The sequence below is a fragment of the Balearica regulorum genome, chromosome 1, assembly GCF_011004875.1.
Source record: "Balearica regulorum gibbericeps isolate bBalReg1 chromosome 1, bBalReg1.pri, whole genome shotgun sequence".
In the NCBI taxonomy this organism is placed as follows: Eukaryota; Metazoa; Chordata; class Aves; order Gruiformes; family Gruidae; genus Balearica; species Balearica regulorum.
The window spans coordinates 37,503,999-37,525,138 of record NC_046184.1 but is presented as its reverse complement, the minus strand read 5'-3'; the positions used below and the strand labels follow the sequence as shown (position 1 = coordinate 37,525,138).

At 40.5% G+C, this 21,140-nt stretch overlaps 1 protein-coding gene across 2 annotated transcripts in view; it reads right to left on the bottom strand.

The window, feature by feature from the left end:
- SRGAP1 (SLIT-ROBO Rho GTPase activating protein 1) overlaps positions 1-21,140 on the bottom strand; it is a 154,545-nt gene that overhangs the window by 55,609 nt on the left and 77,796 nt on the right. For both annotated transcript variants that reach the window (XM_075745623.1, XM_075745632.1), the window contains exons 2-4: positions 20,932-21,127; positions 16,363-16,525; positions 7,749-7,811 (exon numbers count right to left, since the gene is read on the bottom strand). In XM_075745623.1, coding sequence (XP_075601738.1) covers positions 7,749-7,811; positions 16,363-16,525; positions 20,932-21,127 — 422 coding nt within the window. The remainder of the gene's footprint in view (positions 1-7,748; positions 7,812-16,362; positions 16,526-20,931; positions 21,128-21,140) is intronic.

Here is a 21,140-nt window from a genome sequence, read left to right as displayed (position 1 = left end):
GTGTCAGCTCCAGAGACCTTTTGGTTGGTAGGAGAAGACTAACTCATGTGTCTAACCACTTAGGAAAGTTATTTTCTTTTGTACTCTCTCAGTTTTTCTGCCTGCAAAGAGGGAACAATAATAATATCTCAGTTTCCTAACAGCACATTGCAAAGCACCTGACTTAAGTGGTGAAGCAAGGATTTGTTCTCCTTGACAAAAGCAGCTAGCACTGAAGTTTTTGAAGCATTTTTTCTGAGTGCCATGCAGCCCAGTGGACTAGGCATAAATGTCCTTTTGCAGCGGCTGTGACATTTCAGCTTGCCTCCTTGTTGAATGAAGGAGTACAAGTGTATCATCACCACCAGCTCTCACCAAGAGGCTCAGATGCCTCCACACTGACTCCGCTAACCTCACATCACCGAAGAGTCGCCCGCTTACAGCACACGCTATCAAATCCAGAGTGTCTCACTAGACACCGACTGAAAGTCAAGTTTTGTGTGAGGATGACATGGACCTCACAGTCTCTATGAAGAACCAACAAGTCTACTTGAAATCCATGTTCTCGCAACAAATTTTGCAGAAGTTCTTGGTACAAATGATTGCTAAGATAACTAAAATTGAAAAAGAAGCCCTCCCTTCGGCAGTATACTCGGGGCTGGACAGCAGTCAGAGTTTGTCCTACCTGAGCCACACTGGTTTAGAAATCAATACAGACTGTGTACAGAGCAGTGATCAGCCTGTGCATTTGACTCCTGTCCAGTTGGTTATGTTGACAGCATTGCTTATCTCATGCACTAGTGACATCATTATTTTACAAGCCTCTGGGGAAAGCTGACAGCTCCAGCCTTTTTCATGATTTGTCAATGTTTTTTAAGAGCTGATATTGCAGCAGCTAAACTTAACTTGAGAAAGCATTAGACAGACACATATGGAAAATAAATGGGAACAAGCTAGGGAGTTGGCTTCCAAGTATTTCATTGCACGCTTCTGCAACAAATTAGCTTAGAATTTGCATGCAACATTGCATATATGACTCTCTCCCTTAACGTTATACTATCTTTTCTCCCTGGAGTTTTTAAAAGACTGTTAGATACTGTAACAGGCCTGCCTAATTCTTGTAAACAGACTTACTGTATGAAGAGTTCTGAGATGCACAGATCTCTGATCTGTGAATAGGTGACAGATCCATAGATCTGTTATTCAAACCACGAATAATCTGATGAAATAAGCAATACCGCTTCTCAAATGTCCACCAAACTGTTGAACGATAGACTATTCTGTGAGAGTATCCATCACTGAATTGACTTTAATTAGTCCCCAAAGTGCTTATTGATCAGCCATCAAGTATGCACTGAAAAGAAAGAGCAAGGTCGTAATTTTGCAGATGCTAATCTGTCATCAAGACATATGCTGTACTTCTCCGCTGTAGTGAACAAGCATTGTTAAATGCATACTAGTCCCTTTCTAAAATTAAACAGTGAATTTATCTCCTATTAATTTAGCAGGTTTATTCTGCAGATCCAGTGATGTAAAATATAGATTTCTGACAGATAACTAAGTAAGTCAGACTACAGGCAGATGAAAAAGATTATGCTACCCAAAGTGTGTACTCCCCCACTTGTAGGTGACAGACTGTTCACTTAGTGATATAAACGTCTCATTTTGTGTGCCAAATTTTCAGCATCATTCATAAGAGCTCAGCAAGGAGGCTTAGGGCAGAACATAGCACTTATCACAAGGAAGGGCACATTAGAGTAAACCCTTAGATAATTACTTTATTTAAACCCACAATTGTTATCTGGGCAAATCTATCAACAAGACAGTAATTAGTGCTGTACTTCTGTGGGCTACAAGAGAGGAACACTCCCGTAGCAAGGCGCTTTTCTACATGCATACTTCTTTTCTAGAGAGCTTCTTAACCCAATGCACTAAGACTGAATGCTACAAAGTCAAAATATATTGGAATTACCGTGTGTTACCATGTGCTTTATTTTTATAATAAAACTGCATAATTAAGAACTCTTTCATAGTGTTTCTCAGGAAATGGGCATTTAACGGAACAGTAGTTCATCCCTGTTGCAATTACCATGTTTGAATTGTTTCAGAATTGCCTCTGCTAAGTTGTGAGTTCTTATCAGAGAGTGGAGTTGCAAGGGATTCATTAAATCAGGTTAGCTAGTACTTTTCCCAAGAAATAAGTAAAGTCTTATGCCAATTTTACTACATCAGTGGCCTCCAGCAGTTAAGCAGGCTCAGTATTAGCTGTTTTCAGCATCCAGTTCACTTCTAAACCAACCCCTGATGTGGTTTCAGGAATTGTCACTGATAGATTACTATCAGTGCAGATAGTACAATACAGAATTACTGATTTCACCTTCTCAGATCTCTCCTGTGCTACAGTAAATTGGACTTCACTTTTCTATAGAGAGTCCAGATTCTGTGTTATTTTAGCAAAGAAAAAAGAAAATCTGGCAGCAACTACCTTGAGAAATTAAACAGCCAAGATTTTTAGAGAGTAAGATAAAGCAATGGAAAATGCAAGCAGCACAGCAGCCCTGTCTTATCTAATATTAAATTGTTTGCTTTGGACTGTCCCTACTTTTTCATTTTTCTGAAAGCCTTACATTTGTATTACTTGTGAAAAGTGTGATGCCAGTAGGAGTAACTTGGAAAGCCATGTGGGAGACCTGAAGATGTACTTTTATGATGTGCATCTCTTTTGTCCACTGTTTGCCCTCATCCTTATTACCAGAACAGCTCTGTATTTTTAGCAAACTTCTCACCTCATTGATCCCCCCCCCCCGACTCCTTTAGAGGTCATTTATGAATATGCCCTCACTTCTAAATAAACCCAGTGGAGACCTCCCTCCATTGCAAGAAAAGACTTTGCCTACCTTCTGTTTCCTACCATTCCAGATCACTCCGACATTACTGTCATATTCCAGTGCTTGATCTGATAATACAAGATATTTTAGCTTTCCAGAGAAATGGAAGAAGAGTTTGACTGGAGGGCTCTCTCTGTTGCAAATGATCTATTGTAAAATCAATAATCTGTTGCCTCTTTAAATAAATATGTAAGAAGGTTTCTAAATCTCTCGGTTCACAGAAAAACACCAACCCAAACCTCCTGCAGTTTTCAGTTTGACCAACTTTTTTTCCTATAATTGTCAGGAAATAACCTCTGCTCTGTGACCCCACACACCTAACTGGGTTCCTCTTTCCCCATTCCCCACTCACTCAAAAGGTACACTCTGCTCTAGTTTCAACAGCTTATATCCTTACGTAAAACATGGGACTAATTACTAGTCTACATCATTGGCTGAAAGTGTAATAGGGAGAGGAGAAAGAGAGAAATGCAGCAGCTGGGATGCTGCAGACCTTGAAATACTGACTGGCTGGCACAGCCAGGGAGAAGCCATGCATAATTAAAAGTATTTGTCACTCATAATTTACTGAACTTGATACAGACTGAAGCTTAGCTACTCAATTGTTTTCAGCATGATGTTTTGAGTCATAATTTAAGAACCAGTGCATAAAATACTGAGAATTGAAAATAGAGTCTTAAAATGCATTTTCACTAATCATGTGAATAACACGTAGAAAACATACAAATATGTAACATAATGTAAGATAAAACCTTCTCTATGTAACAGAGATGGAAAAAGTAAAGTTGCCCTTTTACAAAATTCTGATTATTCCAGCAAAATAAGACTGCTTTGCTCACAGGTTCTTAGAACATCTTCTGAAGCCTCGGTTCACCTGCTTCTCCGCTTATTTTTTCAACAATCCTGTACATGATATTTAATTTTAATGAGGATGGCACAAGCCAAAGTCAACAGAAGCTAAGCTTCTCCCAGGGACTAAATGAAGACCTGTAGTACAAATCTCCTATTTCCATGATAATTCCTAGTAATGAAAACAGGAAAAGGAATTAATTACATAAAGTGTAGGCAAGGAGAAAGGTCTCTTATTAGTGTGCATTGTTAAAGAACAGTAGGTATTCAATATTCCAAAGTGTCTGGGTTTTTTTGACATTTCATTGTAGTTCTGAGCTTTTCCACATTAAATAAGCAGCCAAAATGCTTTCTAGTCTCTCTCTCTCAAAAGGCAGAGGTTCAAACTTTCACAAGTTAAAAAATATCTTTGAGTAGAAGTATTTTTAATTGAAAATCTTCATAACGCACTGTTATTGGAAGGTGGTATGTCTCTTCAATTCCTCAGTGATTTCTTATTTGCAAAATCTACGGCACTGCTTATTGACTTATTTGATCTAATAACCATCAAAACCAATGGATAAAACTCCCTAACTACAGCAGGTTTTAGATCTGGCCCTATGAACAGGTTAAAAAGGATTTTCTGAGGCAGAAGTGCAAGACTACATTTTCAGAGATGGATCCCAAAGTCACCTTTTTTTCTGGCACCTTCAGAAGGCGAGGACACCTGATGCAGCCATGTCATCTGAAGAAAAGTCAGTTGTTATTCAGATACTTAGTAGGCTGTGTTAGAACTCATCCATTAAAAATATCTGGGCCAAATCAGTAGCAATTCCTTTAAACATCTCATTTATTCTGGATCATTCTAAATAAATTGGGTTCGAGATACCCAGTGCCGAAGAAGTCTGAAGGCAGGGGTCGTGAAGTCTCCGGTCTGGCTGACATGCTAGAGATGGGTGGGTAGAGCCTCACATCATTGGGGTTTGAAACAAGCATTTAATCCAGCCCCTGACCCCACAGCGCTTGGGAAATCCAGGCGAGTAATGTCTTAAACCTTGTCAGTGGAGCGAACAACATGTTTGCTTGAAAGAGTTACTGTGGAGCTGCAGAATTCTGTGTGTGCCTGAATATGTCTGCCGAAGGAATCCACTCCTCATCTAAGAAGTTCAAGGACGATCAAACAAAACATGCAATTTGTTTACATTAACTATACACCTTTGCCTCAGCACTAACACTTCTTACTATTTTAGCTTTTAGTGATTTTAACTCTCCTCTCTCATTCTCTTCAACACACTTTTATGCACAACTGTGTGTTTTTTATTTCTGGAGGGTGACCTTAATTTACAAACCTTTCTTGTAAGATAAGGAATGATGATAAGAAGTAAATGGATTATGAAACCCTTCTACATACACACCCTCAGTTCATTAAAAGCTCCAATACCTTCCCCTCACTCAAAGGTTTTAGAGATATTTAAACTTCAATACGGCTTCACATTTTGAGAGTTATACTTCATGAAGGTACCATTCCTTTAAAAAAACCCAGAACCAAGAAGTAGGGAGAGACTTCAATATTAGTACATTATTTACTGACTTGAAATTAATTTGCTTTCTTTTGGACACAAAGATTTATCTCACAGCAGTAAGATTGATTTTTTTTTTTTTTATCACCCCCACCCCCCCATAAATCATGGGACAAACAGGAAGATGACTTCTCCTTTTTGTAAGTGACTGAGAAACATACTGCCCCTGGAGATAAAAACTGTAGATAATTGTTTGGTAAGGCTAGTATGATCATATTCTGTAAACAGTAGATGTCACACAGAGTTAAAAACCTATGCATGAGGTTTCCATCTGTCTAGACATTGTTTTACCTTTATGTACACAAGCCCATATAATACATAGATATGCTGATGATCATTCTAAGGATGCAAGGAGTGGAACAGATGCTACTCTGCACCATACTGTCACTTTACTAAGTGTGGGTTGTATCTGGCTAAATGTGGGCATCTACAGCTGACCAATTCCTTTGCAATCAATGAAAAGCCAGGCAATGGAGTTAACGGTGTAGATCATTTCATCGAAGCAGATGCTTGCATCTGATCAAAGGCATCTGATCTCCCCATACTAGATTTCCAGTGACTATAACTGGAACCCAGATGGCTATTTGTACCTACGCTGCAGATACTTGAAAATTAGGTGACATAAATTCCATCCCAAGAATTCAAACTATTCCATCCCTAATTCAAACTATGAACATATTCCATATTGTACTAACTTCAAAAAACTTCATATTTTACAAAAATTTTAAATTCTGAGAGAGGAATTAACATTCATGGAAGCCATAATATGGAAGTTAATATCTGAATAAATCTGTAGCCATCGGTGGGAAGATATAGCACTAGCGTGAAGAAAAAGAGTAAAAATACCAAAATCCAGTCCTGCAGATTTTCACTGGTGATTCAGCAAAGTATTTCAGCACAGGCTTCACTGTTTTCTTACCCCGGGAGCACAGACATTAATCCCACGCCTCACCAAGCACTGGAGTTACGCAACTGTTTAATTGAAACAAGAGTGTATCTTCATGGCTTACTCACCACTGAAGCCCCACTTGTGCAATGGCTCCTACAGTCCCTGATCCCCTGCAGCTGTGTGAATTGTCTGCGGCTACTGCTATTTTACAGAAGCTGATCCCAGCACACTTCACTGACTACAGGTCTAAGCCAAGAAGGTTTTGCAGTATCACGCCCTACAAAATCAGTGGTGATTTCAGAAAAAAAAAAGCCCTGAAGAAAAGTTCTAAAAAACAAAAACAAAAACAAAAAAAACCCACTCCAAAACCAAACCAAACCAAACCAAAACCCACAAAGATTTAGGTAGGTTTTAGGAATCTGTTCCCACAATTACAGTCCAAAAGAACCCAGGACAGTGAGACAGGTCTAAATTTATTTGTATCTTCTTTTGGCCACCTGAGTTGTTCCTGAGTTCAGATGTTCTTTAACCCAGTTTTCCTTAGGTCAAAATAAAAACAGACAAGATGTAGAAAAGTAATGTTTGACTGATCTCTCCTTGAGGAGAGCTGATCTCTGATATCTTCCTAAATTTCCTTAAAATCACAAATTGTTTCTTGATATAGATATTGTGGGTTTTTTTCCTGGTCCCCGAAATCTTGAGGATAGGGAAGGGAGCAGTCTAGAGATTGTTATGCAGGGTACTGGAGCATAGATGTTTCAGTTCTTCCAGACAGAAGGGAGAATTTAGATGTATGACTTCCTCAACCATGAGGAATCAACACACTTCTGTAGGAGGTACATGTCACTAGTTCCTCTTCATTGTATAGCTATGTTTAAAACAAAGAGTAATTCTTGTTTTGTTCTTTCTCAGAATGTATCCCCTCAAAAATATTTTGTGAAATGTTTTTTAGGTAGACAAGACCTCATCCTCTAGTAACAAGTTGTGTAGATGAGTTTCAAAGAGGAAAAGAAGTTCAGACTTACCTTCTCTCAGATTTTCCAACAGGTTAGTAGCAGCTTGCCAGAATGCTTAGAGTGTTTTTTTCTCGACCTCTCTGAATGGCATGGAAAGCCTACACAACCCTCTATTTTTCTGTTTTTCTATTCATTATTTACTTATCCCAGCCAGGGAGAGAGGAGGCTGCATAAGTAACATTTACTGATTTGTACTAAGTGCAGTCCATGAGTCAAACCAAGCAGATGGCAGTATGGACAAAAACAAGGCAGAAAAGGAAGAAGCTTTGCTCTGGTAAGCTCTGAGTAGAAATGCCTCATTAATAATCAACAAAATTTATACTAAATTGGCTTAGCATAGTCTGGGGGGAAAAAGGGTTGAAAGTAAAGAGTAATCCTGAAAGTATTAGCGTATGTATAGTAAACAAGTGAGTAGTCTTTCCGAAAGAGATAATTTAGACTTGTGTAAAAAGACAAAAAAGAGCATCTCCACTGGGGGGGTAACTTGCAAGATAAAAGGATGCTTAAAGCTTACAGAAGTCCGATATGGAATTTGTATAAGATAAGCTAAGTAAATAACTGTACTTACTGTGTAAAGCTCGTTAAGAACTTTCATTAAGTCTTCATGAAGCTGAAACGCAATCTCTTTGCTCTGTAATTAAAAAGAAATCATTAGAAAAAGGCACATTAAACTGCAACATATATTTGCTTCTTGATACTTGTACTCATTGTTCATCCTAGATAGTGAATGCAATATTGCTCGCAAAGACACCGTTCTGACAGAATTACAGTGCACTAAAAATAATAATTCAGGGATGCAGAGGCAGACAGACAACATCTGGACAGAAGACTTCTAAAAGGAAACCCAGAAGTAACTGGAGAGATTTTCCCATGAAGCATCAGGAAATTAGGTGCCAACAGAAAGGGTAAAGTTCAGGATTAATGTTATAAGCCTTTTTAATGGAACAAACTATGTACTGTTTTACAACTGCTACGATATATACCAAAACTAAACCACATGGCATGCAATATTCTAGAGGGACATCCCGCCAAATTTTACATCTAGAGTAGTCTTTGTTTCTCAGCACATACAACTATCTAAATATTTATGCAACAAATAATTGTGGCTCCTCTTTGAAACAGATACCCAACTGCATAATATTCCACAGAGTGGGCTGCTGAAACAGCTTTGTTTAGCTTTTCTGGACTGTGTCTTTACTTTCATTCTGACCCAGAAAAAAAAAATGCTTAGCAGTAGTTACTAAAGAAAGCAAGTATGTCAAAATAAGAGTATTTAATTGGAGCGTCATTCAAACATATTCCTTTGTTAGTTGTCCATAGCAGTTCAATCACATGAAAATTGTGGCAATTGTGCAAGAGTTGAAGGCATTTGTACCACAGGCTTTGGAAAACAGCTATAGAATAGAGCTACGGGACTTGGCAAACAGCCTGGCTACATTTCTTCTGCAATGCTCAGCATTGAAACATCCATGCTGGAAATGTCAGCTTTTTTTTTTTTTTTTTTCTGTGAATAAATCGATAATTAGCCCAGCTTCCAAAAACTCCAACTTCATGAAAGATAATGGCCTTAGCTTTGAGAAGTACTTTGTATTTGTATAGAAGCCAAAGGAAAATCCTTGGGGACAACTCATCTCCAAAGCCACTAACACATACTTGGCCATCACTAAAACACCTGCAGGAATAATGGTTTCTAAATGAGAATTTCCAGTGGAACGCCCACGTGTGAGGAGGAACCACACCACACATCCCACCAACTGCATCTTCCAGGAGGATGAAACAGACACATATGGTAGCTGGAACAGAAAATTTTGAATTTTTTCTTCTATTCCTACTGTCATACTCCTAACTCTGGGCAATATTTTAAGGAACCTGCCAAATCATTTATCAGTATTCACTCCAATCCTTATATGCAAGATGGTTTTTAACTGCCAAGAAGCTAGAAATATAAATTAAAAAACACTTCAGTGAAATTCTTGTATTCCCAAGGGCATTAGCTGTAGTAGATAAGGCATAGTAAGATACATGCTTTGTGCACAGAACTACTATGAAACTTTCCTTATTGCTTATACTTTTCAAAGTCTGGTATTTTTCATGAGGTATGCTTTACTACTGAAGTATCTAGAACATAAGGCTTACTACTTCCATTTCTTTGCAAATATCAGATTATTTTCATCTAATACAAAGGACAAAAATTCATGTGCATAACAGTGCACAGAATGCTTGTAAAGAATTGGAAAAGGATTGCAGATTTGCAAGCTGCTGTAGGGAAACACAGTAAAAGCTTTAGCAAAAATTCTGAATTGCTTTTCATTGCTTTACATTGGCATCTTGCCTTTAAAAGTCAGCAGCACAGCTCTGACACAGCTTATACATCTCCTCAAAGCTCCAAGAAGTGGAGGCCACCTGTTTTCTCTTGGATAGCTGCTTCTATAGTGCTGAATACGAGCGGTCTGGTTTTTAAATTACTTTAGCAGAAAGAAATACAAAACATACAAATAAGACAGTTGACATTAAGACTGGAAGATGAAAGCATACACATGTGGGAGAAAAATGTAGATGAACTCCAGCTTCAAGCAATTTATCCCTTTCGACTTTTAGTCACTACCATCTCAAAGCTGATGGCAACTAAAGCCCTAAATACAGCAACGCTGATTCTAAGACAGCGAGCCTTAACCTGGCAGTGCTGAAGTTTGTTTCAGAAGGTGAGATGGAAAACCCCAACCCAATTTTCTCTTTCCCTCTGCAGATTTTGTGGTAAGCAAAGCAGAGAGCAGTTCACTGAAAGACACACCCTCCTTTTCTACTCTTCAGTTAGACCTTAATGTAAATAGACACCAGATGAGTTGAGGATTCGGGGAATGCTGACTATTTACTAGGACCCTTTTCTTCTCTTTGCTCCTGTAGAGCTTTGTTGAGCACCGAAGCACAAGTGGTCCAGGCCTCGGGACGTACTGGCCACCATACATGATCTTTTCCAGGCAACACACTGATCAATGGTAAATTTGAAGGCGAATGGAAGAGATCGCCATAGAGGGAAGAGGGAGATGTCTTCAGGAAAGGACAATAGGCTTTAAAATGGGAAGCAAAAAGAGAGGGAGGGAGGTGATCAGCAAAAAGAGTAAGAATTAGGAAGTGACAGCCTAGCAATGCCATATGATGACAGATGAGTCAGCCGTCCACCAGTTCATCTGGGGACTCCAACCTGCAGAGGGTGCCTGTAGTGATGGATAACATGTCAGTTGCTGCCTCTTTCTGATGAAAGGTTTTGTAGGAATTGTCCAATAAAAATCAGGAAATTGGGTTAACCTTAGCAGTATAAAAGGGTTTTATTTTCAAGAACCAACACATTTTACATTAGCATTTAAGATCAAGAAATACTGACTTGAGCGGCAGGTGATACAGCTTTTAGTGTGTAATATATAGTGCGTTAGAGCACCAGATAAGAAATGCATTTATTTTCGGTGGTTAATGGCTTTCCTATTTCTCTTTTATGCTACCTACTCCCTGCACTAGTTCAGCATGTTTGAACGGTTTGCTGCTCTAGAAGCCTATCCTCAGGGTAGCCAAACAACAGAACGTAAGATGCAGCACACATTTTCCTGGAGCTGAGTTGATAGCTCTAATCAGGCCATTAAAACCTGACAAACAATCACTGAGGTGCATCTTTATTCACTATGTCCTAGAGAAATGTATTAGCATCTATTAACCAAAAGAACAAAGAACATAATAAAAATGTTAGAGCACATGCAAAGTCTTGCTAAAAATACTATAGATCGTACTAATCTGGTTCAAAGCATTAAGAGAGAGTATTGTATTTTTTTCACCTGACAGTAGGATAGATCATGCCCATGCAACAGACAAATATGTGTACCTAAACCAGCCTTTCAGTATGTGCTCAACTTTCAACACATCAGTGGTCCTACTCATGTTTATCAAGATTTATATTTATGCATTAATGTCTAAGAACCTTAAAATTTTATTCCACATTAAGACCCTTCTATTGAAGCCTGTAAGAATTTTTCCATCCATTTCAGTTAGAGCATAATTGGGTACCCAAACTTTATTCTTCTGTTGTTTGGGGCTTTTTACTGAAATTTAAGAGTCAGTTCAGTTCTTCCTGGAACTCTTTAGTGTCTGTATTTAGCACGCATGATGCTACTCTCAGTTACATCATTTAGGGAAAATATTCTGTGACTATTGCTTTTAAATGAGTCTGCTGCTGGTCCCTGGGGGAAGTGATGTGGAAACCCTTCTTTTAATGAGCTTTCATGAGCCGTGGTGACACTGACATAAACAACTCATAGTAAAATTTTGTCCCAGATTTCCCAGTCTATAGCGACAAATAGCTTTGCTATCTTTTTAAACCTTTAAATGTTTAAGAAAATGATGCAAAAAATCTCTATATGCCACAATCTTTATAAAGTCAAGCAGATTTGGCAGGTAGTCATATTCCTTGTTAATAGCCAGATTATGGAACTAAAATATTTATTGTGCTTGGCTTCTCCAGCATCTTTTACTGTAAACACGGGAAGATATGTTCATCTTGGCTCGTTACGGTTTCTGTCCAAAGAAAATACATGTTTATAAATTATAAATATACAAATCTGCTTAAGGATTTTGTGGGTATGTGTTTATACAGTTGATTATTAATGCTGGGGTAACCAGAATCACTGCATGAAATGTTCTGCATAATACTTTTCCCTTCTGCTTGACATTTTTCCTTATTACTTTATTCTTTAATTGTCCCCATGAGGCCATCTACCCCATCTGCCTGAAGAAACATGCAAGTATGCAAGGTTTGAACTCTGCTACTTTATGTTTGTAATTTTATGTGCAGCATGAAGGCCAGGCATGAACAGCAATCTGAACTGCTTTTATATGCCAGCACCTAAAAAGAAGGAGAGCTTAAGTGCCTATCTGGAAGTATGAGGCCTGACATAATATCATCAGATAAATGCCAAAAAATCTCTGAACTAGATCCTATCTTTGTCATGCTTTTAGTACATTTAAACAGATGCTGGTTCCTGACCTCTGGGAAAAAGAATGACAAAGAGCTCCCAGGAGAACAAAAATAATGAATATCTACACGTTAAGTGCGCCAACCTAGACAGGAAAGCCATGTACAATCAGGTACCTGAATACAATATATCCTGGCCGATCAGAATGTGTAAGGTAAAACCAATAGGGTTCATTTCACCAAAGCAATCCAAATGTTGAGACAGATGTATAGACGCACACAAAAGGAAGAACCAGAATGAGGAAGAACAGACAGCGAGACAAGGGTGAGGTACAAAGACCAAGGGGCACAGACACCCCTCATCACTGCATTTCATATAGACCGGCACTGCGTACGGCACACACCTTTTACAGAAGGACTACAGAAAAGGGTTGCTACAGACTCAAGACTCTGTGCCGCATCCCACATAGGAGACATCAGCAGGAGAGGGAGCAAAACAATACCCTACTGGTAAACATGGGCAGGAGATCAAGAAATTGTTTGGTCTTTTCATTACTACAATTCAAGCTGAAGCCAGTCTACAAGCAGTATCCCTCTAGAAAATGTTGGACTCACTTTATGGAAAAGATTCATTTGAGGACCTGTGTGCCCACCAGCGAGGTGGAAAAAGCCAGTAAGGGCTACCATTGAGAAGTACAATGGGCAGCCTCATCCTCCTGGGAGGAGAGAGGGGGAGAAAAAAGAGGCAGCAGAAAGAGCCAAGAAGCTCAGAGTGACTTTGCCGTTGTCTCCCCGGATCTTGCTTGTGAGCAACGCGGCAATCCACTCTGAGACGCTTTCCCACTCTGCAACAGGCAGATTGGGGGTTCAGAGCAGAACGATGGAGCTCTGCTCTCATCACAGGCTTGGCGTAGTTCTCTCCAGACTTGGAAGTGGAGCTAAAGCACCTCCAAAGATGCAGAAGCTGCTGCTGCAAGACCAAGGGAGAACTAAAACGAGATGATAATAGTGATGCATAACACTATTAGATTAATAAACTGGAAGATATATAATTAAATTATCTAATTATTTAATATAGAGAAGCTTGATTAGCTGGTATTTGGAAATTACTTAGAAAGATGTTAAGCGCTCCTATGTGCAATGCTGTGAGAGCCAATGGAGTACAGATATGTTAGATGGGTGTACTTCCTGCTCTTGACCATGGACTGCAGTAAGATATTAAGCATACACTTGTTAATTTTTATTTTTTAAATCTTCATATTACTACTGTTATTATTTACATTTATTACTTATAAGAGAGAGAGAGTATGTATTTCACAGAACAGTATGATCAGACTCCAATGTGGAAGTATCTACAGGATATGGTTTGTCTCTACTTCAATCTGAAATCTGTGAACAGTGAACAAATCCCATACACTTTCATAGGGATGACACCCATTGAGATTGATTATACTTTTCTCTGTCAGAATTTTATTCCAAATCCAGTCCTTTTCAAAAGTAACCTACAGGAAGTGACAGAAATTCGTTAAATATTCTACTTGATGTTTACAGATCTCCAACAAATTCCACACCATTTTCTTCAGGGATTATACAGTTTCGATGGAGGGGAGTGTTGGATGTCACCTTTCTCATTCTAAGTGCACCTTCTTTTTGCTCCTGTGACCTCTCTCCTGCAAGGGGGGCTGTAGTACAGGACACATGCATTTTGCACCTCATCTCTTTCTGTTGCCTGGTGGACATCTGTTAAGCTTTTCTGAGATGGTCTGTGACATATCTTAAGTTAGACTGCTCATTCACATCTGACAGGAATTATCATAGAATCATTGAATGGTTTGGGTTGGAAAGGACCTTTAAAGACCGTTATGGTTGAAGCTGCCCATTTGGACTAAACATAGATGTAGACAGCTTATATTCTTCATCAGTAAAGCACAACAATTTGCTAACAGCTTCATCTCCTGCACCAGTCTTGGTTTTCTCTCTGTCCAGTGTTGTTCACCTCATTTTATACCTCCCTTCCCTTTTCACAGAAGACCAACTGGAGCTTCATCATCATTCAAGGTATAATCAGTTCTGCAGCTGGGAACTAACAGCAAATAAATCACCAGCAAATAAATCTGCAGCAAGCACCACAGCAAGAACTGCACACACTGGGACTCAGTGGAAACATCAACCTTCTCCAACGAGTATTGATTCCTGACAGACTGTCCTAAAAATGTGCACTGGGAATCGATACTGGTGAACAACCGCTGCCGCATTCAGGCCACGTGCCCACGAAGCTCACTTACACCATGCCAACTGAGGTGCCACGTGTCTTCCTGCCACCCCTCCCCTCACATTACAGGGCCAAGCGCAGATCCCTTCACCCAGCCTTTGGTGAGCACACTCTGTCGATGCACCACCTCAGCTAACAGCTGTTTGATGTGACACTGTCACGCTGAGTGTCAGCTGGCAAACCCTGCTGAAAGGTAGGATAGGGCTGTTGAGGATCTGGCCTCCACTAATGTGAGCTCCAGGTTATGCACAGCAGGACCCACCCCCCCACTCCATTTTCCTTTCTCTTCTTTTCCCTGTAGAAGATCCCAGTAAGGAACAAAAAAGCAAAAGCAGCTGCTTGCTCTTCTTCAAGAAGCCATGCTAGAAAGAGAAAATTTGAAATGCTGCACGTTGCTGGACACGATATGGAGGAAAGACACAGGTGCGTCAGGAAGATGTGACAATACGCCTCCTTTTAATGCACTGAAAACGTCCACATATTTTCCTCCTTCCGAGAGGTAAGCTGCAGCAATCTCCATTAATAAGTTATGAGTGAATAAAGAAGGGCACACACTTCTCCACGGAAAACTTTATCCAGATATTTTTGTACAGTCCATCTGGAGAGAAGGGAAGGAAAAAGCAAGACTTCTAGTGCTAAGGAACTGAATTATGCTGAAAGCAAAAACAGGCTAGTGTAATAATGCAGACCTAGCGAAGAAGAGATTTCTGACATATGACAGAATGAACAACTGAAAAACTATTCCAGATTCAATACCAAAACATAGACAGTACTGCAGCATGCTCAAATTGCTTTTCCCATTATCTTTTCAACTTCTACAATAATCTTCCATATTAGTAGGTTTAGTGGCTTGTGAACTACAGTTTTATACATCAGACATATTATATGAACAGACCATTACTGATTGAGAAACTATAAATTTCAACTGTATTACTGTTACAGGTTTTAATGCACACAAATAAATCAAATAAATTTGATTCATGTTTTTACTTCTTTCCCTCCAAGTACAACCTATGCACTCCCTAAATGAATCTTCTCCCCACCCCATTGCTATCTATGTAGGATTGTGGTCAGGTATATGTGAAATCTGTTCCCTATTTTGAAAACATTAATCTGGTACCGTTGCCATCATTTAGTCACACACTTTACATTCTTTACCCTTTATTCTTTTTGAACTCTTTTTGGATAACACTTGCCTACCAGCATCCCATTGTGACTGACGGATATGCATTTATAATCTATTTTTATTTTAGAACATTATAACAACAATGACTGCAAACACATTACGTAGATCTCAAACTAAGGCTGCCCAGAGTGCTTGCTTAGCACAGGAGGGATTTATACATTGTATGTGTTATGAAAACACATAACGGGCATGTACAATGTCAAACATACAGAGACAATGCTGAAATGATCTAATAGAAGTAGTTATGTTATCATCAAAAGTGTATGTTCATATCTACTACTGGGAAGGAAAGGAAATGCTTTTAGGAGAATCGCAGCATACACTACCATTGTAGTGCCAAGGCACCACAAGGCACACCATTACTTTGGCTTGAATCTGTTTCTCTCATGACAGAGTTACAATGAAATACTGGTTTTACAAATAATTCATTAATACAGTCTTACTATTTTGGGAGTCCTAAGTGAAAACTGTTTCCATTCTGCATGGGTAGGCAAGCATGCTTTTGAGAGAAGAACGGGCTTTTTTCCCTGCCTTTTGGATATCTGCGATTCAGCTCTTAAGGTGACCAGCATATACAGCAGGTTCCCAGCCATTTCAGCACTAAGGATTTGCTCAGTGAGAACAGTCATGAAGAATTTATATGTGTGCTAAAACAGATTTTATGCTATGTGTGCTGAATCTTCTCCTCAAATGCTACCTATTAGGACACTTTTGCCTCCCTCATGCATCTTGCAAGCTCAGCTGGAGGACCACAGGAGAGGCATTACCTTCTTGAACATTCTGGTGGAGTCTTCACTTATCTGCATGAACCGCATGATCACGTTGTTCAGGTAGATATCACTCAATGTTGCATGGTCTTTGCTTTCTCTTCTCACTTGGTTCAGGAGTAAGTACCAGCAATTCACCGGCGACAAGAGGTTCTGGTCTTTCCTAAGGAGGAGATACACATATATATTATGTATAGAAATGAAAAAGTTACATTATTAACACAAACACCTCCCTGACATTTACAGTCATAACTTGAGATGTAAAAATCGCTACTTCTGAACAGTCAATCCGTTCTTGGAATAATGGGTTGGGCAAGCTTCAGATCACTTTTAAGGCATATTCTACAACTCTCATGAGGCATGGATACAAAAATATACAAAAAGAGTAAGAATTCAGAACACTGCAGGCCACCTGAGAGTATAAAAAAAATTTTGCCACAAAGCTTACAGACAGAGTACATGTAAATATTCAAAATCAATAAAGGTCACTGCTGAGAGAGTAACAGTAATTAATTTTTGGCAATAGAAATAAACAATCACTGCAAGTGCATCCCAAATCCTTCAGGAGCAAAATTTGCAGGTGTAGCTGTTACACTGCAATGGATTTGTATAACTGTCATAAAAGTAGAAGGAAATGTGTGGTGGGTTGACCCTGGCTGAGGGCCAGGTGCCCACCAGAGCCACTCTATCACCCCCCTCTTTCATTAGACAGGGGAGAAAAGGTACAATGAAAAAAAACTTACGGGTCGAGATAAGGACAGGGAGAGATCATTCTCTAATTATCATCGCGAGCAAAACAGACCGAACTTAGAGAGGGAATTCATCTGATTTATTACTAAGCAAAACAGAGTAGAGGAATGAGAAATAAAATCAAATCTTAAAAACACCTCCCCCCACCCCTCCCATCTTCCCGGGCTCAACTTCACTCCCGGCTTCAACCTCCGCCCCCCCCAGCGGCACAGGGGGACGGGGAGTGGGGGTTACGGTCAGTTCCTCACGCGGTGTTTCTGCCGCTTCTTCATCCTCAGGGGGAGGACTCATTGTTCCCCCGCTCCAGCGTGGGGTCCCTCTCACGGGAGACAGTCCTTCACGGCCTTCTCCAACGTGAGTCTCCTCCACGGGGTGCAGACCTTCAGGAGCAAACTGCTCCAGTGTGGGTCCCCCACGGGGTCACAAGTCCTGTCAGCAAACCTGCTCTGGCGTGGGCTCCTCTCTCCACGGATCCACAGGTCCTGCCAGGAGCTTGCTCCAGCGCGGGCTTCCCACGGGGTCACAGCCTCCTTCAGGTGTCTCCACCTGCTCCGGCGTGGGGTCCTCCACGGGCTGCAGGTGGAATCGCTACACCCCCTCATCCTCCCTCCATGGGCTGCAGGGGGACAGCCTGCTTCACGATGGTCTTCACTACGGGCTGCAGGGGAATCTTGCTCCGGCGCCTGGAGCACCTCCTCCCCCTCCTTCTTCACTGACCTTGGTGTCTGCAGATGTTCTTACATCTTCTCACTCCTCTCTCTGGCTGCAAAAGCGCTCTCTAACTGTTTTTCTCTTTCTTAAATATGTTATCACAGAGGCGCTGATTGGCTTGGCCTTGGCCAGCAGCGGGTCCGTCTTGGAGCCGGCTGGCATTGGCTCTATCAGACACAGGGGAAGCTTCTAGCAGCTTCTCACAGAAGCCACCGCTGTAGCCCCCCCCGCTACCAAAACCTTGCCACACAAAACCAACACAAAATGTCACAAGCATACATATTCTGTGATCAGCATTCATAAATTCACAGCCTGTATGCATACACTGCTACTGCCAGTCCCAGATGGTTCAACTACAAGACAAACATCAGGACTGGACTTTTTCCACAGAGGTCCAGTTCTGAATTTCCTTGACAGACTTTTTGCATTGTAGGCTCAGTCCACATTTCTAATATTGCAAAAGTGAAATCCCAGATGACTTCTCATTTCTTTTACACAAAGCAAAATAAACATACATGTAGTTCAACAACTGTTTCACAGACAACAAACTCCTATTTATAAAATTTGCCTTATGATTTTGTTGAAATTTTAATTTTAATTAATTTAATTAATTTTAATTTTCAAGTCTGCCTTGAAACTAAGTGCTCCAGAAACTTGCTGCTCTTTTTTTTTTTTTTCTCTTGTGCAGGGATTCTCCTATAGTAAAAAGGATCAAGCACGTGAAGATAAAACAGACAGAAGTGGTGATGAATTGAGGGAGAAACTCCTTCAACTCTTGATAAATTGTTCTAATAATTAACTATTATCAGTGTTAGAAATATGCCCTTTAATTCCTCACCTAACTGTCTACCTTTAGCTTTCACTCCCAGAATCAAAGCAACAACAAATGATTAACAGACAAAAGCCTTTTCTTATCATCAGTGCTTTGCTTTGTGATGAATCAGAAGTGAGTTAAGGAAACTTCCCCGCTTGGTTTGAGATGGACATTTTAACAGTGTTAGTCACAGCAAGGAGCTTCAGAGTTTTATCAGCCATGGTGGTATCACTTGGTCCTCACTGCTTCTGCATGTCCCAAAGCCATTCCTACAAACCTTCCTGCCTGTTCTAGGGGGAATGGTGGGAACAGCATGAGGGACCGCCAGTTAAAGTAACTTTTGCTGCAACCTCTTCTCAAAGCAATCAGAGAACTGCAGAACAAATCTGAAGGCAGGACTCCAGTCACGACCCCCATGCACATCTGCCAGTTTGGATTCAGCACGTGTATAAGAATGAGGAAAGATGTTTGTATGCACAAGGCAAAAAGATTTTACCACAAGCTGAACAGAAGCCAGGGCTCTCTCTGAAGTGGTGACATATACACATGTTGGTTATTTCAGGGAATCATTGAGTCACTTAACTGAATTTTAAGAAATATATGTTATTGCTCTTTGAACTGTGCAAGCTGTATTTGGATTAACCTTTCCTTTGCCAGATGTGCTTGGAAAAGACTTTTCTCCTGAAACAAAAGCTTTGTCTGTGTATCTCTAGCACAGTACTGACTGGAAAAAGATACAGTGGAAAAAGATACTTATTTTTCAGTTTTACAAATCACCTGGCCCCGTAGACTTGTGTGTGTCTAAGTGGTGTAGCAGGTCACTAACCATTTCCCCTTGGATCATGGAGGCTTCATTCTGCTCCCCATCCCTGTCTTCCAGTTCAGGGGGCTGGGTACCCAGACAACAACTGGTCTTACTGCTAAAGACTGAGACAAAGAAGGCATTAAGTACCTCAGCCTTTGTCACTATGTTTCCGCTGCATCCAATAAAGGATGAATGCATTTGCCTGGCCCTGTTCTGCTTAGGGGTATAAACAAACATTTTGTGCCAGGTCCTGCACTTGGGTCACAACAACCCCAGGCAGCACTACAGGCTTGGGGAAGAGTGGATGGAAAGCTGCCCGGCGGAAAAGGACCTGGGGGTATTGGTCAACAGCCGGCTGAATATGAGCCAGCGGTGTGCCCATGTGGTCAAGAAGGCCAACGGCATCCTGGCTTGTATCAGGAATAGTGTGGCCAGCAGGACTAGGGAAGTGATCGTCCCCCTGTACTCAGCAGTGGTGAGGCCGCACCTTTAGTACTGTGTTCAGTTTTGGGCCTCTCACTAGAAGAAGGACATTGAGGTTCTGGAGTGTGTACAAAGAAGGGCAACGAAGCTGGTGAAGGGTCTAGAGCACAAGTCTTATGAGAAGTGGCTGAGGAAACTGGCGTTGTTTAGCCTGAAGAAAAGGAGGCTGCTGAGGGGAGACCTTCTTGCTCTCTACAACTACCTGAAAGGAGTTTGTGGTGAGGTGGGGGTTGGTCTCTTCTCCCAAGTACAAGTGATAGGACAAGAGGAAATGGCCTCAAGTTGTGCCAGGGGAGGTTTAGATTGGGTATTAGGAAAAATTTCTTTACTAAAAGGGTTGTCAAGCACTGGAACAGGCTGCCCAGGGAAGTGGTTGAGTCACCATCCCTGGAGGTATTTAAAAGACATGTAGATGTGGTGCTTAGGGACATGATTTAATGGACTTGGCAGTATTAGGTTAACAGTTGGACTTGATGATCTTAAAGGTCTTTTCCAACCAAAATGATTCTATGATTCTATGATTAATCAGCTCAAGTCAGGAAAATAACCAGATGAGACTATGCCAACAAGTAATGAATTTGAAACACTTTAGAAAACATGCTGCACACACATTTTGCCAGATACTACCTGATCACTTTTATTTTGCACACAAGTTACTATGCCATGAAAGGGATAGATTAAATTGTAAGCAAGGCATAACATTCCCATCATCTTCATTTTTAGGAGTAAGAGGGGTCAAGAGATAGCAGAAGTTCACATGCAACAACAAAGGAAAATAGCTTGCTTTCTTAATGCCTTTTTTACCAGAATTCCTGTCTTTTTTTTTTTTTTTTTAACGGTGATTGACCTTTATTTAGACACTTTCAAATCCTGTGGGTGGGAATTTTAAACATGTCTTTGAATCTAGGGTCAACCTAGCAGTACTCAAACCCAGCAGAAGCAGAGAGTGGCATAGCACTCCAGCAACAGATAACATGCGGGCGAGGGGGAAGGAGATCTCTCTTACTTGTACTGCTGATGGTCCTTTGTACTTCTTGTTTTTGCCATGAACCTCTCTGCCAATTTTTCCAAGTTTCGGGAATACTCCATCTCTATTTCCGACTTCTTGCGGAAGAAATCCTGCAGATCCTGAAGAAGCTGCACTCTCATTTCAGTCTGCTGCTCCAGGCATTTCTGCTGCTCGATGAGTTGAGCTCGGATCTCTAATGAAAGAAG